Source organism: Drosophila hydei, unplaced genomic scaffold (assembly GCF_003285905.1).
Source record: "Drosophila hydei strain 15085-1641.00,03,60 unplaced genomic scaffold, DhydRS2 tig00008114-arrow-pilon, whole genome shotgun sequence".
NCBI classification, from domain to species: domain Eukaryota; kingdom Metazoa; phylum Arthropoda; class Insecta; order Diptera; family Drosophilidae; genus Drosophila; species Drosophila hydei.
Window position 1 is genome coordinate 6,498,721 of NW_022045827.1, and position 21,047 is coordinate 6,519,767.

The following is a 21,047-nucleotide window of genomic DNA, read 5'->3' on the forward strand; positions in this document are numbered from 1 at the left end:
GAAAATGGAAAATACCGAGGTTTTGATTGATTTGGAGGCAAGTCCAATAACTAATGCCAACGGTAAGCGCAGTGCAGAGGAGCCTCGTGCGGAAGTCGACAGTCGGGAGTCAGCGCCAAAAAAACCAAGGATCCGCAGTCGTGAAGGCAACCCTCTGCGTTGGGACAACAATAAGGACAACGTGAGTGTGAGTCTAGAAATTTGCTTGCTGAAATATAAATATATATACAAATATATACATATTAATATAAAAATATATATCTATTTTCTATAATGGTTCGTTCCGTATGGTCCATTTTCTATTAAGCCAGCTTCTCGGTAACTGAATGATTTGCCCCAGTATCCGTCATTGATACATAAACAATATCTGTGTACATTTATAATATATTTATTTGCGTGATTTGCCTACAGCCTCCTAAGCAGCCTATAGTGGTGCATGATGACAATTCTCCTGCGCGTGATCAGCCGGAGGCTGAGCCTCAATCTCATTCTAAAGGTTTTCGTTCTCGCGTTGCTGGCAACGTTGGCGCTCAAGGAGAACAGCGCTTCAAGAATCGTGGATCGCGTAATGGTAGTGGCTATGGTGGTGGTGGTGGTGGTGGTGGTGGTGGTGGTGGTGGTTATGGTTATGGTGGTGATGGTAACGGTGGTCGTTATTCGTATGGTGGTGGCGGTGGTGGTGGTGGTGGTGATGGCGGTGGCGGTGGTAATGGATTTGGCGGTGGCTTCCATTCGAACGGAGGCAATAGCCACAAAAGTCATATGCAGCGCAGCGATGATTATTTCATATCACAGCGGCTGCGAAATATTAGTGGCCCAACTCTGGAGCTGGCGCCAATGAGTGATGAGGAAGTTATATTTTCTGGACGCAATCGGCTGTATGTCGGCAATTTGGCCACTGAATTACAAAAGGAGAAAGGCTTGCGTGAGTTGTTCAACCCTTATGGCGAGTTGGGGGATATCTTTTATGGTCCCGATAAGAAGTTTGCGTTCGTTAAGGTCGACTATCATGCCAATGCCGAGAAGGCCAAGCGTGCTTTGGACGGTACAATGACCCATGGAAGACAGCTGCGCGTCCGTTTCGCAGCCAGCGCTACGTCGATGCGTGTTAGGAATCTGACACCTTTCGTCACCAATGAGTTGCTCTACAGGGCTTTCGAAATCTTTGGGCCTGTCGAGCGGGCCTACATAATAGTTGATGATCGTGGCAATCATATGGGCGAGGGCATTGTAGAGTTTGCCAAGAAATCATCGGCCAACATCTGCTTGCGCATGTGCCAAGAGAAGTGCTTCTTCTTAACTGCCTCGCTGCGTCCATGCATCGTAGAGCACAAAGAAATGACAGATGAGAACAATGGATTCCCCGAAAAGTCCATCACCAAGAATAGCCTATACAACAAGGAGCGCAGCTTTGGTCCACGCTTCGCTGAACCAGATTCATTCGACCATGAATACGGCTCCAGGTGGAAGGAGCTGTATCTGCTAGGCAAAGCCAAAGCTGCAGCTCTCAAGCGTGAAATGAAGCTTGAAGAGCAAAAACTGGATGAACAACTTGAGCTCATTCGCTATGAGCGCGAGACCCAGATCTTGCGTCAAGGTTTGCATCACAACATATATGAAATTACACCTCATTCATGCCATTTCCACTTTGCATCATTTGCAGAACTTCGAAAACGTGAAGCTGACAATGAGCGATTGAAAATGGAGTGGGAAATGCGTCAGAAACAATCGATGGAGATGGACCTGTTCGATGATTCGGCCATGACGCGTCGTCAGAACTTCCAGATGCGTCAGGATATCCCGTTGAGACGTCGCCAACAGGAGAGGCCTATTTATAGATCGGAGCAACCAGATGGCTTTGGCGGCAGCTGTGACTATGCTAACAGAGATATGAACATGGAAAACACGCCTTTTGTGGTCTTTGGAGGTAAAATATATTAACTTTAATCAGTATATTTTAATTCGAATTTAATATTTCATGCCAAATAGATGCACAAAATATTGGAAATCTATCTGGATCTGCTACCCATAATCAGGTACTGGGAAATATTACATATCATTATATATTAACACTTCTTCAATTTAGGCTGCATTTGATATCAATTTTGATGATCGCAATCGAAATATGGTACAAGGAAATGAGGATATTGGCGATAATGCTCTATGGGGACGCCGCTCTATGTAAAAAGAAAAGCTCAAAATCAAATACATAAGAATTGTTTAATTTGTATGCTTTTTTTAATAAAGACCAATCAATTATTCGGCTCGGCCATACGGCGTGCTAGTCGGATACCTGCTCATGCTCCACAATAGTTGGCATATTGTATAAATGTATAAGTCTATCCACATAAATCTGGCTTCTATAGCTCATTCTTCGTTGTGTGTGTACACATCTATGTAGCTGAGCAGCTTCTTGATTCTATCATTTGATTTACAGGTTTGTTGACGCGCAGCACACATGTCACGCCATCAATGGCAGACAGCCGCCAAGAGCACACTTGACAACGAGTTGATTGACAGACGAGTTGGCGACAGACTCGCGGACAGACAGGCCATAAGCCTCAAGTGCATTTGCCTCCTGTTTCGTATTCAATCTCACATTCATCAATCTGCATAGTCAAAGCGCGCAAAATTTTGATTTGATTGCAGAAGATTTCAATTTTAAATAGAGAAAATGATTTTTATATCAAATTGATTGCTTTGTGCCTTTCATTTGGAGCATGGGGAAGTGCGCAAAAACGTTTTATGTTAGCTTTATTTTACCGCAGCGAAAACATTGCATCATTTAGAGGAATTACATAATTAAGCGCATTATATCATTTGCCACGCAATTAGTGTTGCGGCATTATATTATGTTCTGTGGTTGTAAGTATTTTTAGTATTTCTTTTTTTAAATTTATTTTTATTTCTGCATTTATTTTGCAATTTAACTGTTAAATGGTTTAGATGGTTTTGCTGAGGACAGAATGCTGTGACAGAATTTTCGTTTTCTAATTCTATTGTTATTTATATATTAAATTAATTTGTACATAATATAGAATTTAATTATTGTTGCCCTTTTTGAAAATGCCTTTAGTAATGAAATAAATATCATAAATTGAGTATCTCGAATACAATTTTGTTTTTAATATATTAGAATTTTACTCAATGCAAATGCTTGATTTGCAATGCAAAATGCTTGATTTGAAAATTAGATTAGATTATTAAAACACATTTAATAGTCGTATATTTAATATAAGCCACAATGATTAACAACTGCTGTTGGCACTTCACTTCGCTCGTACCACATTGCGTATGCTTAATGAGCGCACAGTTGAAACCTTGAAATGCACTTAAAATTCTTGGCTTTAGCATTTTGACACCGATTTTGGTTTTTGTTATCGACTTGTTTGGCTTGTTGTACATGTGTGTGTGAGTGTATGTAAATGTGAAAATTGGCACACTTGCTGCATTCTGCATTCTGCATTCTGCATTCTGCGGTTTTCTAAATAACTCGCCAACCGCATTTGTTGGGTTTTCAGTTTTGCAGAGAACACCGCCTGGCTATTTCTATGGCTGCCCTCTAATCACATGACCCACATATTGTCTTTGAGCTCCGGTCAAGCTTTAATTTGTTTTCAACATTTTCTAGTCTCTCGCTATCAACACACTTTCAGCAAATTTGTGCCGCCAGCTGAACACGATTCGAATTTCCTCGTTTGCAACTTTTTTTGTTTAACCTTCAGCGAGTTTGTTATTATTTATTTGATATTATTTTATATATCATGTTTTCTATACAACTATTATTTAGCCAAAATACTGAAGTCAACTTTGTATTTTTCCTTCAAATAATTGTGTTGTGAAAATATTTTAAAACATATTTCAGGCAAAAATTCAGGCTTCATCTGCTGCCATTTGCACATATACCTTAACATGCACAATCATTTACCAGCTGCATTCACAGACTCAAACACAAATATGAAAACTATTCTTATTTACCTTTAGAGCAGGCAGCTAAAGAAACCAGACTCAATATTAATTTTAAAGATAGTTTTTAGTTTCTTTAAGGCTTGGTTTCCTTTTTAAAGTTTTATTTTAATATTTTGCTTAAATTAACATATTTTAAAAAGGAACTATTTATATATGATTGCTTTAGTTAATTAAAATTAAAGCTTAGGTTTTCGATTCTTATAATTAAATGCCTTATATTTTATTTTTCTAGCCTCTTTAATGCCGCACATAAAATGCATGAAAACTGAAAACTATACGCAGAAAATACAAATGAAAATTAAAGGCAAAAAGTGCGCATGGAAACATCGATTATACAGAACAAGAAACGGGAACGCACGCATACAAGCACCAGCTGGGCATGAGTGTGAGTGTGAGTATGTGTGTGTAGCTGTGTATCTGTAGATGTGCGTTGTTCATTTGTATTTTTAGTAAACGCATCGCTTCACATTGTGTTTTGTTATTATAATTGGTTTAAAAAATGTGAAAGTGGGAATATTAGTTGATTGATACCAAAATGTGGCAGGGGGACTAGTTATCTATAGAAGTTAAAGGTAAAAGTATGTACAATATAAAGCAAACGAGACGGAATCCTAATTGATCTTAATATTTCTTGTAACTTTTTATAGAGTATTGTTTAGTCAATGCGTGTTAGCTGCGCTATTTTTTCGACCAATTTTTGCAGTGAATATCAAATGTTGTACCACGCACAAATTTCTAATATTTTTATATTTTTGTTTATTAAAAATAGTTTTTAACTAGTGAAACACGGATATACTACAGCTCATAGTTCGTAAACGATATCTTTCAGTTATGGTATTCCTTTATTCGTCATGGTTTCTATCCCCTTGCTGTATTTTTTGCTACCTGCTTTATGGCTTTCGATGTAAGCGCAGCAGAAGCTGCATAAAATGTTGGCAACCTTTGGGGCACGCTAAATTGTGGCAGCGACCAAAGCAACAGCAAGCAAAGCTTTAGGCAACCAAAAATAAAGCTAAATTAAATTTGTGGCTTGTAAGTGTATGTGTGGCTTGAGCTGCTGCTGCTCCTGCTGCTGCACTTAATAATTATAATTAATGCAAGAGTCAACAATTGTGCAACGGAGGCAACACTAAAGGTGCGTTGACGTGGGCGTGGCTGGGCATAAAGCGCACGTTGCAAGCAGCCAGCTGTGCGGCACACAAAACTTTAGCTAAAGTTACTTTGTAAAAGCTTTGTTTCAATATGCCGTCAGAAGGTTTTATAATTTTTGTCACTAAATTTATAGAACGCAGTGAGAAGAATACCTTGAAGGCATTCCGAACTTCTCTTCATTTTCTTATGCCGTATTGCGCTATAGCTCGGCAGAAGGCGTACATAAAGCATAAAGGGCTTTGCCTGGCACTTAAAGTGGCAAAAAGTTACTTAGAACTGCCCTGAAGACTACAATTAATGAGCATTTTCAATTAAATAACAAGTTGTGCTACTTTAGAGACAAATCAAGCCTAGTCTGCTGTTTATTGATCCGTCACAGGCTCATTACCATCCAAAACAGCTGAAGATGATGGTCATGTGGTTAGATAGAGTGGGCGATCGACTTGTTAAGTGCCTAACAATTGATGTGCTACAGCAAATTGGTTACAAAGTCAAATGGGGTTTGTAGCTGTTGGGGAGTCCAGGTGCACAGGTCCAGATGCAGCAACTGCTCAAAGCCAATTGACACATCTTGCAGTCACGGAGTACTTGACTTTGCCAGGACATTGAATCGTCTGTTTGCGGTGCAAAGTGCCGTTATGCAGCTGCCCCTCGGCTGCCTACTCGCTACGCAAAACCTTTCAGGCTTCAATACGCTCAGCCATGTCTGTCTTTGGCACTTATATCATTCTGTCAGTTTGTGCGTTTGCGTTTTAATTAACTTACATCAGCTTAATGAACTTTCTCAACTAAGTGTGTGTGTGGTGATGTGTGTGTGCTGTATGAGTGAGTGAGTGAGTGTGTGACAACTATGTCATTAGCTTTGACAAGGCTTTAAGATTCTAGGTAATGGACATGCAAGTAACTGGGCATTTTCGTTTAGCTAGAATTACTATTCGCCAGATCTGTCCTTTTATATAATCAAAAATCTGCCTGAAACCGCACAGATTATACATATTAATATACTTTGTCGGCTGGAAATTTAGTTTTCGCTTAAAGAGAATCGTCCATGCCCAGTTTATAAAATCTGCAGCCGGCAATAGTCAGAACAATTTGAACAACTGAAATCCAAAAAAATTTATAATATATTTTTTATCAAGAGTTTTTCAAGTGCTTCAACTTACTTGGTAGATATATGAGGTATATGTAAAATATAGGCATTACGCAGCTGATAATGAGGCCGATTATGAATAGATGGTGTCCTTTCTGGTCAAAACGAAGGAGAGAAAATATAAATACAAATGCATTTAAGCTCTTTAAGTATTGAAATTGATTTACAAATACAAGTGATATAAACATCATGATTCCAGATATTAGATGCACCACTAGTACTATAAAAAATGTCCATCTGAATTGTGCTTGAATGACTTAAAGTTAATTGAAAGCAAATCAATTAGATTGAATAAATTAAATAACAGAGTCACTTACAGATGGGATATACAAAGAGGGAAATTAAGCCTACTATCGCATGCAATAAGGTCCAGAATACAAGAAATTGAACTTTCACCTGAAGGGGGCAACAACAACGATCTAAACATGCACAAGAGGAGCATAGACACATGTTGAAATAAATAGATATAAAAATCAAATTTTAGCTTTGGATTGTTCAATTAAATAGAATTTGAAGTGTTACTTGAGTTAAATGATTTCTAATTTTTTACACTAGTTTAATTTTGAAAAATCTATCATAATCGAAATTTTCATATTCCGAAAATTACTGTTTATTTCAAGTATTTGTGTTGAGCTACGAGAAACGAATTTTAATTTATGAAACTTGATTTAGATATTTTCGAGAGCTCTAAAAGAAACAATTTCAAATTTATTGAGCTCAAGATTTTAACTTTTTTTTTCTACTTTACTGTTAGTTTTATATACGTTTTTTAAGACTTTACTTGCTGCAGTTATTAAATAACGTATATGAGAAATATTGGTAATATTATATAAAAGAAATACCTATTTCAGCCAAACCCCGACTGGCTATTCTCATAACCTTACAAGCTAACCTCTCATATTTAAAGGCACACATATTTAACACAAAAGTTTTTAGGCGTTAGTACGCTACAATATTTGATTTACACAAATATATATACTAATATATAAGAGCTTAACATTTTTTCTAGGTTAACTTTTCGCGCACAGTGCAACATAAATTAAAATGTCATTAACTTTTGCGCTTGCCACAGTTTGTTGCTAGTTTGTTCCTACTGCTGCTTCCCGTTTTGCCAAGCCCAACTGCCAAGCGCAAGCTGAGAGGTAAACCATTCATTTTTTTATAATTTAGCCAAAGTTTCACTCTGCACACAAATCCATTAACAATAACAATAAATATTAACAAAGCCATTTGCTGGCTACAACGCTTCAAGTGGAACGTAAAATTCTTCAATTCTGATTTAAATTACAAGCAGAAAATGTCCGAATTGTGCAGATGATTGAGACTGACTGCGAAATGCTCTATTCTGAGCTAGAAAACCAATGATATATGAGCATTCAAGTCTACATATTCTGATATCTAGGAAATGGATATGGATGGCTGCAGATCTAGATTCATTGAATGTTTAGAGTTTCATAACAAGCGTAAGTATCCTGGAAAGGCTTTGGGCCTCTCTATATATTGAGCAATATTTGAGATATATAATTTAAAAAGTATAGACCCTTTGACAAATTCTTCTAGCTATTGCCTTTGCATCATCTGCAGCTCAGCTTCTTAAATTTACAATTTTACTTTTATCTTCACAGCAACTATCTGGACTTCTTTTCGTTCCAGTAGAGCTGATTAAAAATGTTGACGGCAAAAATAAAGGGAATTACTAACCCACGCAGTGAAACTTTCGTTTGAGTCAAACAAGGTAAAAGACGAACGTGGAATGAGTTATAAGTGGTTACAGCTGCTGTGCTTGAAGCTGTCAAAGATTCTATTTGCTCACCTTTGCGAATGTAGCCCGGCAACTGAGCAGGAAATTAAAAACAAGACTGAAAGCATCATTTACTTGACCGACTGAGGGGAAGAGGAAGAAAAGGCAGCGACTAGTGCATGGCTGCACTGTAATAAGTCAGGGACATTGGCGACAGCCAGAAGTATGGTAAAAAGAAAAATTGATATACAAATGGGTTAGCAGTGCAAGGCTATCGAGCCGGCGTATCGCAAATAGCAAATGGAAACACAAAAAATACGAATTTATGGGCAAAGAGCACGGGACATTGGCGACAGCCAGAAGTATGGTAAAAAGAAAAATTGATATACAAATGGGTTAGCAGTGCAAGGCTATCGAGCCGGCGTATCGCAAATAGCAAATGGAAACACAAAAAATACGAATTTATGGGCAAAGAGCACGGGATGCAAATGGATGAGTCCAGGCACGAGCTCAAAGGTTGAAATGCTTCATAAACACCGAACAGCGTGAACTTTCCAACACACACAGTTACACAGTCACACACACAGACGAAACATAAAACACACATTACGCATACGCCATGTGCAACTAATTGCCCATGCTGTGCTCCTCGGCCACCATATCGTATATATTCGTTCAGCTGATTGAGCTGTGTGATTTAAATAAGAACGATGTCATTAGCCCGTGTTCACATGACAGCCTGATTAGTTATTTATATGCTCACATTCGCATTAGCTGTGGGGCCAGCCATTAATCGTTAAATAGATTAGACGCCTGCCATCCTATCATTATATTCTTGTTCGAGAGAAATCTGTGGGCAAATTTAACGCTAGCAGCTGTTGCATGTTTAAGCAAAGATTTAGTCACATATTCTATGGAGATTTTTAGGTAATTCTAAAGCGTAGACTTACCCAAACGGAGGAGCACCGATGCACTGACTATCACATACGCTGCTCAGCTTTAAAGAAATTTAAATTTGAATTCCCAATACGTCAATAAATGCTTTAGGCTGTTTTCATTATGCTGAGGCTAACCAGATCATTTGCCATCCAGCAGTGATTAGCGCAGTGCACTCTCGTATTGTTATTGCGGTTGCTAGTGGTCGCGGTCGTAGTTGTGGCTGTGGTTGCGCTGTTAGTTGTTTTGTGGCCAACACTCAATTCAAACAGCAGCAGTTGTTGGCTAATCAGCACTGGGATGTCATCAATCAGTCAACAAATGGAAGCACGGATAACGAACCTTATGGCCATGGCTTGCTCTGCAATGATCTAGTGCTTGCGATGCTCGACTCTGAGCCCTGACGACATATGCCCTGCACACAAAGCTAACTAGAACCAACGACGGGTGTCCAATTAAGGGATGCTCTTTGCCCCAGGTCTTGACTGAATGGCGCTTAACTTTGCCTTTGACTGCAGTATGCTAAATGTATTTAAATAAAATAAATTTAAATTAACAGTATAACTCTAAAAGTTAAACAGAAGCAACTATGCAATTCCTATATCTCTCTTCTCGTATATGTGGGCATTGATTATCTGGTCTCCTGGTCACTCTTCACAGTTTTGGTTGTCCGCCTTCAATTCTAAAAACTGGAAGTCTTCCACTTGTTGATGGTGAATATAGGCTAAAAATAATTGATATCTTAAGGGTTTCATTAAAAATTACATTCATTGAAAGTAATGTTTCGATTAAATCGAAATTTTTGAACTAGTTTCTTTAGCGATCCAATATGTATGCTATAGGAGGTGGTCTTACTGGGACTTAGCTTATACTGGCTGGCGGACGGACAGGCGACAGACAGACGAACATGCTGATTCTGTGAGATGTTTCTGTGAGAATGTATGTAACACACAAAAGGAAGCGTGGCAAATCCCATTAAATATATATTAAAATAGCACCTACTCATAGGGTTCAGGATATATCTTAGTCGCGCAGTCTCGACTAGTTGACACCCGGACTTCATAATGACGTTGATGACAATAATGAAAACAATCAATATTTGAGTATTATAAAGTAATCAATTAATAAAACATTAACTAGCTACAATTAAATTTCATAATCTAATTCTTACATTACTTTCAAATCTATATTTCGATTATGATGCTCACCCACAGCCAGTCCAGTCCATATTAATATCAGCGGAGTCACTAGCATGCACTTCCAGCCACAGCGTTTTTTTCGGCCTTTCGCGGGCATAGTCACCTGTTTGAGCTGTTCCAAATAATCAGCGTCTATGGGTCGCATGTGCCAGAGCAACTTCTGAACGTCGTACTGCAAGATGCTGTCCAGCTCGTCTTGTGGTATATCTAGCGGCTTCGGCTTCAGTTCCACTGGCACTCGCACATTGTGTATCATGCCGCGGCGCACTCGCTTAAATAAGCACAGAATGGATTGAGTGTCGAAAAGTTTAGCTGGCGGCACTGGAATGCACTGAACGCAAAAGCGATGACAATACTTTTCGGCATGATTGAACTGAAAACCGTTGAGACTGATGAGAATCTCGCTGATATCGTATGGCTCGACGCAGCCGCACTTCGGGATGGCATTGTATTGCCATGGCGCATTCGTCAGTATCTTGAAGAGCAGCTTCTGCATAGTTGGATTCAATATGGTGATTATACGTTTCTGGGTGCGATCGTATGGTGCATAGAAGACCATATTCTTTGGACTAACACTGAAAAGTTCTGAATTCGATTCGCGCGTCATTTTAACTCGATTTTAGATTGGCGCCAAATACTTTTGAATTATGAAAATCGATTTTAATACCGCTCTACGACTTGCCTAACAACTGCTTTCTATTGTTAGTTGTTCAGTTACTGAAATGATTTTGACAGCATTTGCAGTGACTTGAACTACAATTTTTGAACCTGACTCAGCCTGCTTCAGGTTCAGCTTCAGCTGTCTATGCATATGGCTTTCATTATGTTAAATATAAATATATGTTGATTTCTTATTTAGCAGCTCTATTACAGTAAAGTCAACCCAGTTTGACTTCTCTCTATTAAATTTAAGCAATTTCTTTACCATTTTCATATGGCCCACTTACGTTTTATTTACCTCAAAGCCATTTTCACAGTTTTCTCATTCTAGAAAAATAAATAAAATAAAAGTTAATAAAGTTCAATTAGCATGCATTTATAAATAAATTAATTAAATTCCATTAGCATGATGCAAAGTTGTCAGCTTAAAGCCAATTAAAACTATATTTTGATGCAATTCCCAGCCGCTAATACTGCTGTCGTGGACTTTGAGGCCTTAGTAATCAAAGTTCACATGGCACAGAGATCAAAGGTATTCAGCTACTAGGCACATTTGGGCCATGGCTTTAAGGCTTTGGTGCAATTGTGTACATGTCGCATGAAATTAAACTCATACAAACAGTTTGGCTCACACAAACTCTGTTGCTGAGACCGAGACATAAATTGCTGATAGTTTTAAGAGCAATAAATTATCTTTTAATAAATTGGTGCTATTTTATTATCAGTTAAAATCAAGCGAGTTGCATGAGTAACGTATTCCAGCTCAAGAAATTTTTACTCTCTAAGATGTACCTCAGATATTCCGGCTTTACTTTACTCGAAATATGTTACTCGCTGTTGCTGTTGATTATGTCAATAAGAAAACATCGAATGTCGAGCAAGCTTTGTTGACTGTTTTTTTTTTAAGTGAGATATTTAAATGTGTAGTGTCAGTCGGTTCCATCAGCTGTCATCATGTCAAAATTGTTTGTAAATTTGTTTTTTTTTATCACATAAGTGGATTCGTCTATACAGTTGCAAGTAGCTGAGCAGAAAATGCGTAACAAAGAGTTTCATACATAGACAATCGCAGTCTCACCATCGTCAAAAACATCATCAATCGGACAAGCAATCAATCATCAGGATGGCACATAAGGAGTCACCAGCTCATCTCAAACGTTTGCGACAAATGTTGCAGCAGTTTGACCATCATGGCGACGGCAAGATTGAACTATCGCAATTGGGCGACTGCATAAGAGTGCTGGGCGCCAATCCCAGCGAGAAGAGCATACGACAACATGTGAGAAAGTTGCGTGCTAGCCACCTGGAACGTGTTCCCTTCGACGAGGTCATGTCGATCTATGAGAGCATCGTCGCCGCAGCTGGCGCTGCAGCTAAGCGAAATGGTCCAGGCACGGTAGCCGAACAGCTAATATACGGCTTGCGATTCTTCGATGAGCACAATACTGGCTATATACCAGCGGCCAGGCTGGCACGTGTGCTGACCAACTGCGGCGAGCGTCTAACCAATGAGGAGATGAAGGAGCTGTTAGCCGGTCGCGTCAATGATCTGGGCTTGGTCAACTATGTTGAATTCATCCATGCCATCACAACATCCAAATAGAAGCCGATATTATTTAATGTATTCATATAATTATTACAAAAATGCAATAGCCAGGAAATACAATTGAACCGAACTAACTAAAACTAAAGTTTAAAGCGCGATTCAGTGAAGTAGGTGAAGTTAAACGAGGAGAGCCAACAAGAGCAATAGAAAAAGAATATTTAATAAAACAAATTATGTTCATATGATTTATATTTGATAAAGTAAATAGCTGATTAGCTGATATTTGATAGATATAGTTAAAGGAAACTATATAATTTCTTTTATTTGTTGCCTTATAACAATTCTTGGCTGGAATGGAGGGCAAACTTCAATTGATTTGATTGATAATTAGCTTAGTTAATAGTTATACCTGATTTGTATTGACTACATTCTATACCCTGTACAGCTTTATAAGCACTTTATTATGCCATTTAAGCATTACAAGCAGGGCTATATTGAAAGGACATTCTCTAAGATTATCTTTTGTTTTTGTAACACATTCAAGCTTACTCTATATAGCATTTATTTTGATTTTTTATCCATATAAATTGAAATTTGAATTTGAATTAATGCATATCTTTTTAGCTAATGTCAAAAATAGAGGAATTTCCCTTTAGTCAGCACTCAGCCACTCGGCCTTTTGCTTTACTCGCATGACTTGCCTTAGCTTTGCTCACTTATATGAGTACAGGCCAACTCTATAAGTAAAGCCATGCATAATGCAGTTTGCTTGTACAATAATTAATGAAAATGAATAATGGCTTCCTCTATTTGACTGTTTTGGATGAGCTTTTGAGCTGCTGCGCCACGAAAAGTTTATTTATTTCGTGGCTGCCACTGAGTCTTTATTTATGATACAGGAAGCGGCAGAAGTCGCAGCAGTGCGAAAGAAAAGTTAATTAAACGCTGAATGAATGTTGATAATTGATGAGCAGCCATAATGCAAACATAACTATGTTATATAGTATTATTAAATATATTAACGTAAAGTAACCACTAGAGTATATCAAGCAGTCATTCCTTTTAAACATCTTTAATAGTTAACACAATACAAATTTACAACAAATACCCATATCTAGTCGCTTGGATTCTGAATAACGACTATAAAGTAGTTATCGGAGGGCATGAGTATTACCTCAAAGTAGGAGGTACGCATGCGCATAGATATGAATTCATTGGTTGCATCCAGGTCTAAGATCACCTGTCGTGCCTTCTCCGTTAGCAAATGCATATGGCAAGCATAATGAATTGCTAGTTGATTTTCTAATGTTGACTTGATGGGAATGCCATCGTAGTCCGAAACAATAATGCCGATAATATTCTTAACACCCTGAAAACGTTTCAGCATCTCCTCCACCTCTGCAGACATCTTCAAGTCGTTAACTGATCCGTGCTATTCACAAAATTGATTTATCTTCCAGTATTTCTGTGCGACGTTTGAGTGTCCTTGGCCTATGACTGAACAATTTTTAGTGCCAACAAAAATGACAATTCACAATTCATAGCTATACAAAAGGCCTACTTCAATTGCCTGCGACAAAAGCAGAGATCGAACAAATCGTGATATTAAAGAAATTAAACTCAAATTTGTCTCTTGGCCCTCTTTAAACTCTAAGCTCATTTTGTGCAGATAATCATAAACAGAAATAAATTTATATAGAATGCAAATGTCTCACTCTGATGATTTATAGTAATACTTCATCATAGCCAAGTCCAGTTGCAGCTTTATTTGAAACTAACGAAAACTTTATTTTGTATTGTTGCTGAGCATAAATTCTCTCTGTCTCTCTCTGTCTCTCTCTGTCTCTTAGGCTGCAGAGCCGATGAACATTTGGGTAGCTGAATAATGAAAACTGAAAAAGTTCTCCAAAAAGTAAGGAAAATTAATTTAATGTTGTTGACACTCGTTACACAGGCAGCCGAGTTGGCTACTTTCCATTCGAATTGCAGATGAATTGGCCAACGTCAAGTTTTATGCGGAAATTATGACACATTTCCGGCCGGACAGCTGGACTGTGTTGGCTAGCCAAACAAACAAAAAGAGAGACAGAAAAAGAGAGACAGAGAGAGAGAATAAACTGCCGTCTGATGTAAAAGTGTGCACTTTTGAAAATTAATTAAAAGTCATAAAACTCATAATGAAATTACCCAGACAGACTCAAAGAGCGCAGGACAGTGGATAGAGGCAGAGACGCCTCTGGGCAGTCTGAGATAGTTCTGTAGCAGCAGCATGCTGCAGATACAGCAACAAGCAGTTGTCTTGCTACACCAACCAACAGCAGCAGCAGCAATAACACGGGGCTGAGAACTAAAACTTTGGACACGGGTCAACAAGGTGAAGACTTGTCGTTGTTGCTGAAAGTTCGTTACAAAATTAAATCAATGTTCAGCTCAGAGATCCAAGTCATAAAATTGTGGAAAATTGATGGCAAATCACAAAACGTCATCCAACATCGCTCTCTGCATGGCCATGGTCAAATCCGTATTTGTATTTCATATATTTATAAACAAATATAGCAACAGCTTTGCTAAAGGGACTTGTGAGCAGGCAACTCGTTAGCAGGTCCATGATCCATGACAGCAGGTGTTTACGAGACTTGTTTAGCCTGTCCAGCATTTGCATTTATTTGTTTGAGCTGTGGCCATAACAAATTGTTTACAATTTACACTCTTGTGTTAACACTTTTTGTGTGCTGTTACAGTCCTTATTTGATTTATGGCAATGACAATAGATTTTGGTAAATATAAGGTCTAAAGCCGACTTGCTGACTAGTCGACTCCAAGAGTCTTATTGAAAGACGATGTTTATAGCTATGACTTTCGTTTTTTCTTCTATATTGTCTCCTTGATTGTTTTACAAGTTGATAAATTTTCATCAATAAAGGACTTTGAGAGGATCGCAACTTTGAGTTGCCTTTTACAGAGTTTAGCTTGACAGTTTATTATGAATCGACTTACATGAAAGCAAAGCTTGCTGACTGCTGAAGTTGTTAACAAAATAATGGTGCTATTAGTCAAACTCATCATGTACGTCCTCCATTTTATGACGTGCATAATGAAGTAGCCATTTTTTGGTTGAATCGAGTTATTAGTTCATATGTCTTCGGATATGATGATGACCGTGCGCCTTGCACGCGCCAACTGTGGCAACTTCTGGTCGAAATCTTATTTACAATTAATGTCATAAGCTATGCTATCCAATACAACTCGTTTCATTGATATATCAAATATATTTCTATATTTCACAATAAGTTAAACTTGTGTAACTACAAAATAAAATCTGGTATTTGAATATTTCTATATTTACTTTGCCTTACTTAGTTTAACTTTTCCGCAGTTCCTTTATCATTTATAACAATTTTTGTCTCTACACTTCGATATTGATTTAACTTTCTGTCGGATGCCGTCAAATTAATTATGAATTCATTATTGTATTTTTATTTGTGTTATAAAATGTTACTTTTTGACCCAATGATTAATTGCAATTTAATTGAATTTTCTGTGTGGTTTCACGCACACATAAATTTGTAAATGGAATTTAATTAGCCACACGAATTTAAGGTACAAGCTGCTTACAGAATCTGTATAATGCTCAGAGATAACGATAATTGAAAGAAGCTTTATTACATAATTATCATAAAAAATATTAACTTATGACTGATATAAAATCTGGGGACAGGGTATAAATAAGTCAAGCATTTAATCCATTCAGTCTGCCACTTTCAAATATTCAGTAATGAATTCAGTTATTTGAATTAATTGCAAGCGTCTGCAAATATTTGATGAATGTAATCCAATGTGCCAAGTGTTAACGAAATGCCAGTTAACTGGGCCGAGAATGCGAGTGGGCCTGATCAGAGCAGGCAGAGCAAATGCACTTCAATTGTCAGCTGCACGGGCTTCAGCACAGCTCACAACTCACAGCTATCAAATCATCAAATTAGTAGCCAAAATAGTTGAATCGTAAGAGAATTGGAATATGATGGGGAGTTCGGGCTCTGGTGCATGAAATGTTAATGTTAATCTGATTTGCAATTTGCAATTAGAAGCAAAATATTTCGAGTGCAAAGTACATTACCAATTACGAGCACCTTTGTTTTGTTAAACCAGTTTGCAGGTGTTGGGCACTGCCAGGGCAAGGTGTATGCTTGTAATTTAATTTCGGGCCAAATTAAAATTATGATTGAGCGTGTGGGCGTAACACGTGCGTGCACGATTCGAATTGAATTTTAATTAATTTCCACATGTTCGTTGTGCGAGTGTGAGTCTGTGTGTGTGGGTTTGAAGTGAAGCCAAGCGTATTTATAAACCAAGTCAGGTTACTGTGCTATCGACCGAATTAAAAACAAAAATCTACTTAAATTCATTACGTTTGCTCTACAGACTCTCAACTGCAGCTACCCTTGACTGTTCTTGACTGTTCTTAACTGTTCTTGACTCTTCTGCTCAAGCTGACTTCCACTAAATGCTCGAGGATAACATTTTAAATTAAATATTACAGCATTGGCTTTATGCAAAAATATGCCAGCAAGAGGCCTGATAAATGTGCCCTCAAATCCATGTGTTGGAGTTGGCATAAGCAAGGTTTAGCTGGCAAAATATAGTAGAGCAGCTCATGCTTAAGGCTTAACTACCTGCCTGCATCTGGAATGTGTTAGTTGATTGGCCTAGGTGTTATGTAGCTCAAACAATTTATATGCTTGGTGTACAAAACGTTGACATCACCTTTTTCAATCAACTAAAGAGCAGCTACCCGTGTCCTCCATCAGCTGTCCTCCACCTCGACCTCATCGCCGACTCAATAAGCTGGCATTTATTTGCATTTTTTTTTCGTCACTTGATGTCGTCTGCCTGGCTGGTTGCCCGAATTCCCAGCAGTTTGTCCCCACCTACACGGCCACCCGCCGACTTTAGCGAATATTTCGCGCGGCGCTGTTGACAAATTCATCATCGTCTAAGCACGCGTCTGTCAAGCGCGCTAAGGATACAATAAATGTCTTTCGTGGTCGTCCTCGCTCGCCTGGCTGACTGGGTGGTTGGGTGTGGGTGGTTGCTTGCGCTGTGGTTGAGACACCCGCTGAGTGAAATACTCTGTCGGATTAATATGCAACAACGTTTTGCAATTTTTTGTCTCCATTTTTATTTTATTTTACTTCCTTTTTTTGTGCTTTCTTTGCTTTATTCATTTGCCTTTGGGCTTGCGCTCTTCTCCTCCAATTCAGCTCGAGCTCAGGTGCACTCTGCGAGAACAAATTAAACAACTTTATGCAAGCAAAAAGAAAAAAAAAAAACAAAACAAAAATAATGAAAAAATAAATGCTTCGGCTTTTTGCTTGCCCTGCACACAGATGGAGTAGCTAAACGAGTGGGGCTGCACATAGAATTAGTTAAAAGCGGAAAACTGTTCAGCCTGGCTCAATTGATTGCAGGTGTGCTCGTTGAATTAGTACTGCAGATTAAAGAGAGTTTAAACTATTGGCCTTGCCTATGCTTAAGACTTGCTCAAGCTTGCCGCATTGGCATATTGAATGTCCACAAATGATTGATGAGTATTCTGGTTGCGTAGGCTAATAGAATTGGATGTAACCAAGATATAGCTTATACTCTTAAGAGGGGCTATGATGTGCTGTATACGCATTAGAAAATTTGTAGATTAGCTCGAGCAGGTCTTTGACATAATCTAAGCTAAACAAAATTAAGGCGTATTTCACTAATATTTGAGTATCGTCAAGGCAACAGAGAGAGCGAAAAATACATAAAAACAGAGTGAAAAAAGATCCGAGAGTGGAATGGAGAACAAATGAGGGGAAGACATAGTGAAAGATACGAATAAGGACTGCGGACTGCCCACGGCATGGTATGAAGTTAGCTAGTGATCTCCCCAATGCTTTCCAACGAGTCTCAGTTCCACCTTTCAAAAACTTCAGATAAATATATTTCTAATTGAATTTTCATAGCTTAAATATTTTATTAAAAACAATTTATATAAGAATGTTTACAATACATAAAAATATATATAAATATATTAGTCCCTTGTACAATTAAAGCTAAAGTTCAGTTTGGTGGAAAGATTTTGCTATGGTCCGGCCATTCGATGCGGCTGATTCTCTTGAGTTCGTCGTAGGCCTGCAAGGCCAGCCAATGGAATAGGGGACTGTTCCATTGGGTGTTTGTGGCCCAGAGATCCTTGGCGCCACTCTCGGTGTTCGAATCGGCTGTCAAGCGTACCTCACTGTAACGCGTCCAGAGATAGACCATGCTGCGCATCTTGTATGTCCACAAATGGTTCGGCATATATCTTATCAGATCCTGCAGTCGGCCCATTTCATCATAGTCTAATTTCTCCAAAAAACGCTTGTTCGTCAGCTCAAATATGGTGCCGATTATCAGTTGGTAGTTGGTTTTATTCAACTGCAAGGCCAGGGTAGCCAGATGCAGTAGCTTCTTAACCGTCTGCGGTTTGTAATAATTCATTACACAGTGGAGAAATGAGTTATCCATTAAATTAATACCTTTAAACACTTCGAGCTGTCTTTCGATGGCCGGCCTGCACCACTTGAAGTCCTTCCACCAAACATCCCAATTATTATATTTCAAGCTCCGATATGACACAACCCAATCATTACGCAACTCCTGGCGAATGCGCTTCGCCAGTATTCGATTTGGATTTGTGGGAAAATTAGGCATAGCCATAACAGGTAATGCGGGCGAGTCATGTTCCTTTCCGCCCACTATGGGGGAGTAAGTGCGTCGATAGAACATGATTGCATACGAATCGTCCTCTGGCTGCGGCAGAGCGCCTGACTTGTGTTGAATCCGAGGCATATGAAAGTTGCCTATTTGAAATACTTTTCTCAGCCTCTTCAAATACCGTCGCTTGAGCCGATTCTGTTGGTTGCGCTTGCGGCTGTTGCCTATGACATACTGATTTCCAGCATCTTCAGTAGTGTTCATCCTGGTTTCGGTTTCTGGAATCTGAGGTCTTTGAAATTGATACAAATTTAAGTTCCGTTTAGTGTCTTCATAATTATCATCATCGAATCGTCCAACATTTGGTTCATTATTATTTTGAAATGGTTGATTATTATTATTTAAGTATCTGCTTTGATGTTGTAGCTCACGTGCTTTGTTGTTGAAATATAAATTATTTGTGGGCTCAGTAAATTGCTGACAATATGGAACATTGCCAAAATTATTATTAAATTGTTGATTGTTATACCCCATAAATTGTGTCTTCTCCTCTTTGTCACGCTGATCTGCATCCAAAATACTATTGGAATTGAAGTTCTCACAATCATTTGGATGCTGCGCTTGATAATTGTCATCCGCAATGCGTGGATCTGCATTTATCTTGGATACGATGGCTTCTCTGCAATGTGTTTCCAGCTCATTCACAGGCGTGGAGGTCATTCGACGGTCTAAGTAGTGGTCAGGCTCATAATGTACGGGCGAGTCAACAGCGTCTCTGAGACAATGGGAATCTGGCGTATCAGAGCCATTCGAGCTTTTGTTGATGTCGCGTGGTGGCGAGTGATTCGTCTCAAGCGTTTGAGTGTGCAACAGTTCTCGCATTCTGCGTATCACCATGGCATCCACTTCGTCCCGCCGTCTGGGGCCCAGCTGGAAGCTGAGCTGTTGCCAGTACAGCTTGAAGTCGCTCAGATTGAACTCGGGCCGCTCCAGCGTATGCATGGCCAGATCGTGGGCACAGCCGGGAGTTAGGCCCAACTGAAGCAGCCATTCACGTCGCTCGTGGAGCTGCTCATTGATGGCATGCCCGAATCGCATGCCAGGCATTCCACTCTGCATTTGCAGACAATTACATATCTTACGAATCGAAGGCTTTTTTGTTGGTATTTATTTGCTTACCTGTCCAAGTTGTTGCTGCTGCAGTCCGCGCAGATTGTTGCCATCAGAAAAATTGACTCGGCGCAGCATAGCTTAGAGAAAATTGGAAAATTTTGTTTCCTTTTAATTTTTTTTCTCGAATTTTTTTGACTTTTTTGACGTTGTAATCGGCTTGCAGTCTAAATTCAAAGTGCTGCACTTTGAGTTTTGCTTGGCTTACTTACTACAAACTGTCAGCAAAATTTAAAAGCCATGCACACTTGATTGTACTGTAGATTATATAGAAAATACAACTTTAAAGTGTCCCATCGATAAATTGACTAATAAATGAGAGTCGAAGTGCTTTCTCTAATCATAACGGGTGTTTTTTTTTATTTACATAGGTTTAAATTATGTTAAGATAAAGAATTATATTTTTAATAAAAAAGACGACTTTTTTAGATTGAAAATTTAATGACATTAATGCTTTAAGATAATTTCGGGCATGTGGCTACCATATGGCTACATCCATCATCAAAATTTTGATCATCATCGTTTTGAATCACCTTATAAAACATCTTATTTATAAAACATGATTTAATAAATATGTATTATCCAAATATTTCACAAATAATATTTTTTTTTTTATTTTAGAATATTATTTCAGGTTCAAGCCAAACTTAAACATTTGCACTTGCAACTTTGGCAAAATCAATTTACGTTTTTAAACTGTCTCAAAGAGAAGTCCACAGCCGCTGATCCATTGGCCCAGTTAAACTTGGCAATAATTTATTACAATCACTCAAGTCAATGGCGATGGCGATGGCG

At 38.5% G+C, this 21,047-nt stretch overlaps 5 protein-coding genes across 12 annotated transcripts; 2 read left to right on the forward strand and 3 right to left on the reverse strand.

Annotated features, from left to right (window-relative positions):
- The first annotated feature begins 639 nt into the window (after window positions 1–639).
- Window positions 640–2,304, forward strand: LOC111595576 (protein no-on-transient A-like). The gene is made up of 4 exons (XM_030224515.1): window positions 640–1,597; window positions 1,664–1,927; window positions 1,990–2,036; window positions 2,087–2,304. Exons 1-4 carry the CDS (start codon window positions 763–765, stop codon window positions 2,183–2,185), a joined length of 1,245 nt encoding a protein of 414 aa, XP_030080375.1. The 5' UTR covers window positions 640–762; the 3' UTR covers window positions 2,186–2,304.
- A 3,124-nt stretch (window positions 2,305–5,428) lies between these two features.
- On the reverse strand, window positions 5,429–10,885 carry LOC111595577. Of its 7 annotated transcripts, XR_002751195.2 has the most exons (6): window positions 9,291–9,562; window positions 8,963–9,233; window positions 6,589–6,690; window positions 6,439–6,527; window positions 6,285–6,366; window positions 5,429–6,221 (listed from the first exon to the last, which is right to left on the reverse strand). XR_002751195.2 is itself a non-coding variant. In XM_023309378.2 (5 exons), the coding sequence occupies exons 1-2, from the start codon at window positions 10,752–10,754 to the stop codon at window positions 9,596–9,598; spliced, it is 675 nt and encodes a 224-aa protein (XP_023165146.1). In that variant the 5' UTR covers window positions 10,755–10,884; the 3' UTR covers window positions 5,454–6,221; window positions 6,285–6,366; window positions 8,963–9,233; window positions 9,291–9,595. The 7 variants fall into 7 exon arrangements, 5 of the variants coding, with proteins under 5 accessions (XP_023165149.1, XP_023165146.1, XP_023165150.1 ...); XR_003944286.1 differs by lacking the exons at window positions 8,963–9,233; window positions 9,291–9,562 and adding an exon at window positions 6,794–6,867 and having other exon boundaries at window positions 5,436–6,221; XM_023309378.2 differs by lacking the exons at window positions 6,439–6,527; window positions 6,589–6,690 and adding an exon at window positions 10,157–10,884 and having other exon boundaries at window positions 5,454–6,221; window positions 9,291–9,672.
- An 815-nt stretch (window positions 10,886–11,700) lies between these two features.
- On the forward strand, window positions 11,701–12,574 carry LOC111595579 (myosin-2 essential light chain). The gene has a single exon (XM_023309385.2). The coding sequence runs from the start codon at window positions 11,931–11,933 to the stop codon at window positions 12,408–12,410; it is 480 nt and encodes a 159-aa protein (XP_023165153.1). The 5' UTR covers window positions 11,701–11,930; the 3' UTR covers window positions 12,411–12,574.
- Window positions 12,575–13,415: 841 nt separating this feature from the next.
- Window positions 13,416–13,920, reverse strand: LOC111595581 (dynein light chain roadblock-type 1). The gene has a single exon (XM_023309387.2). The coding sequence runs from the start codon at window positions 13,759–13,761 to the stop codon at window positions 13,468–13,470; it is 294 nt and encodes a 97-aa protein (XP_023165155.1). The 5' UTR covers window positions 13,762–13,920; the 3' UTR covers window positions 13,416–13,467.
- A 4,506-nt stretch (window positions 13,921–18,426) lies between these two features.
- Window positions 18,427–20,442, reverse strand: LOC111595575. Of its 2 annotated transcripts, XM_023309375.2 has the most exons (3): window positions 20,262–20,442; window positions 18,905–20,195; window positions 18,763–18,845 (listed from the first exon to the last, which is right to left on the reverse strand). In XM_023309375.2, exons 1-3 carry the CDS (start codon window positions 20,328–20,330, stop codon window positions 18,838–18,840), a joined length of 1,368 nt encoding a protein of 455 aa, XP_023165143.2. In that variant the 5' UTR covers window positions 20,331–20,442; the 3' UTR covers window positions 18,763–18,837. The 2 variants fall into 2 exon arrangements, with proteins under 2 accessions (XP_023165142.2, XP_023165143.2); XM_023309374.2 differs by having other exon boundaries at window positions 18,427–20,195; window positions 20,262–20,441.
- Window positions 20,443–21,047: the final 605 nt, after the last annotated feature.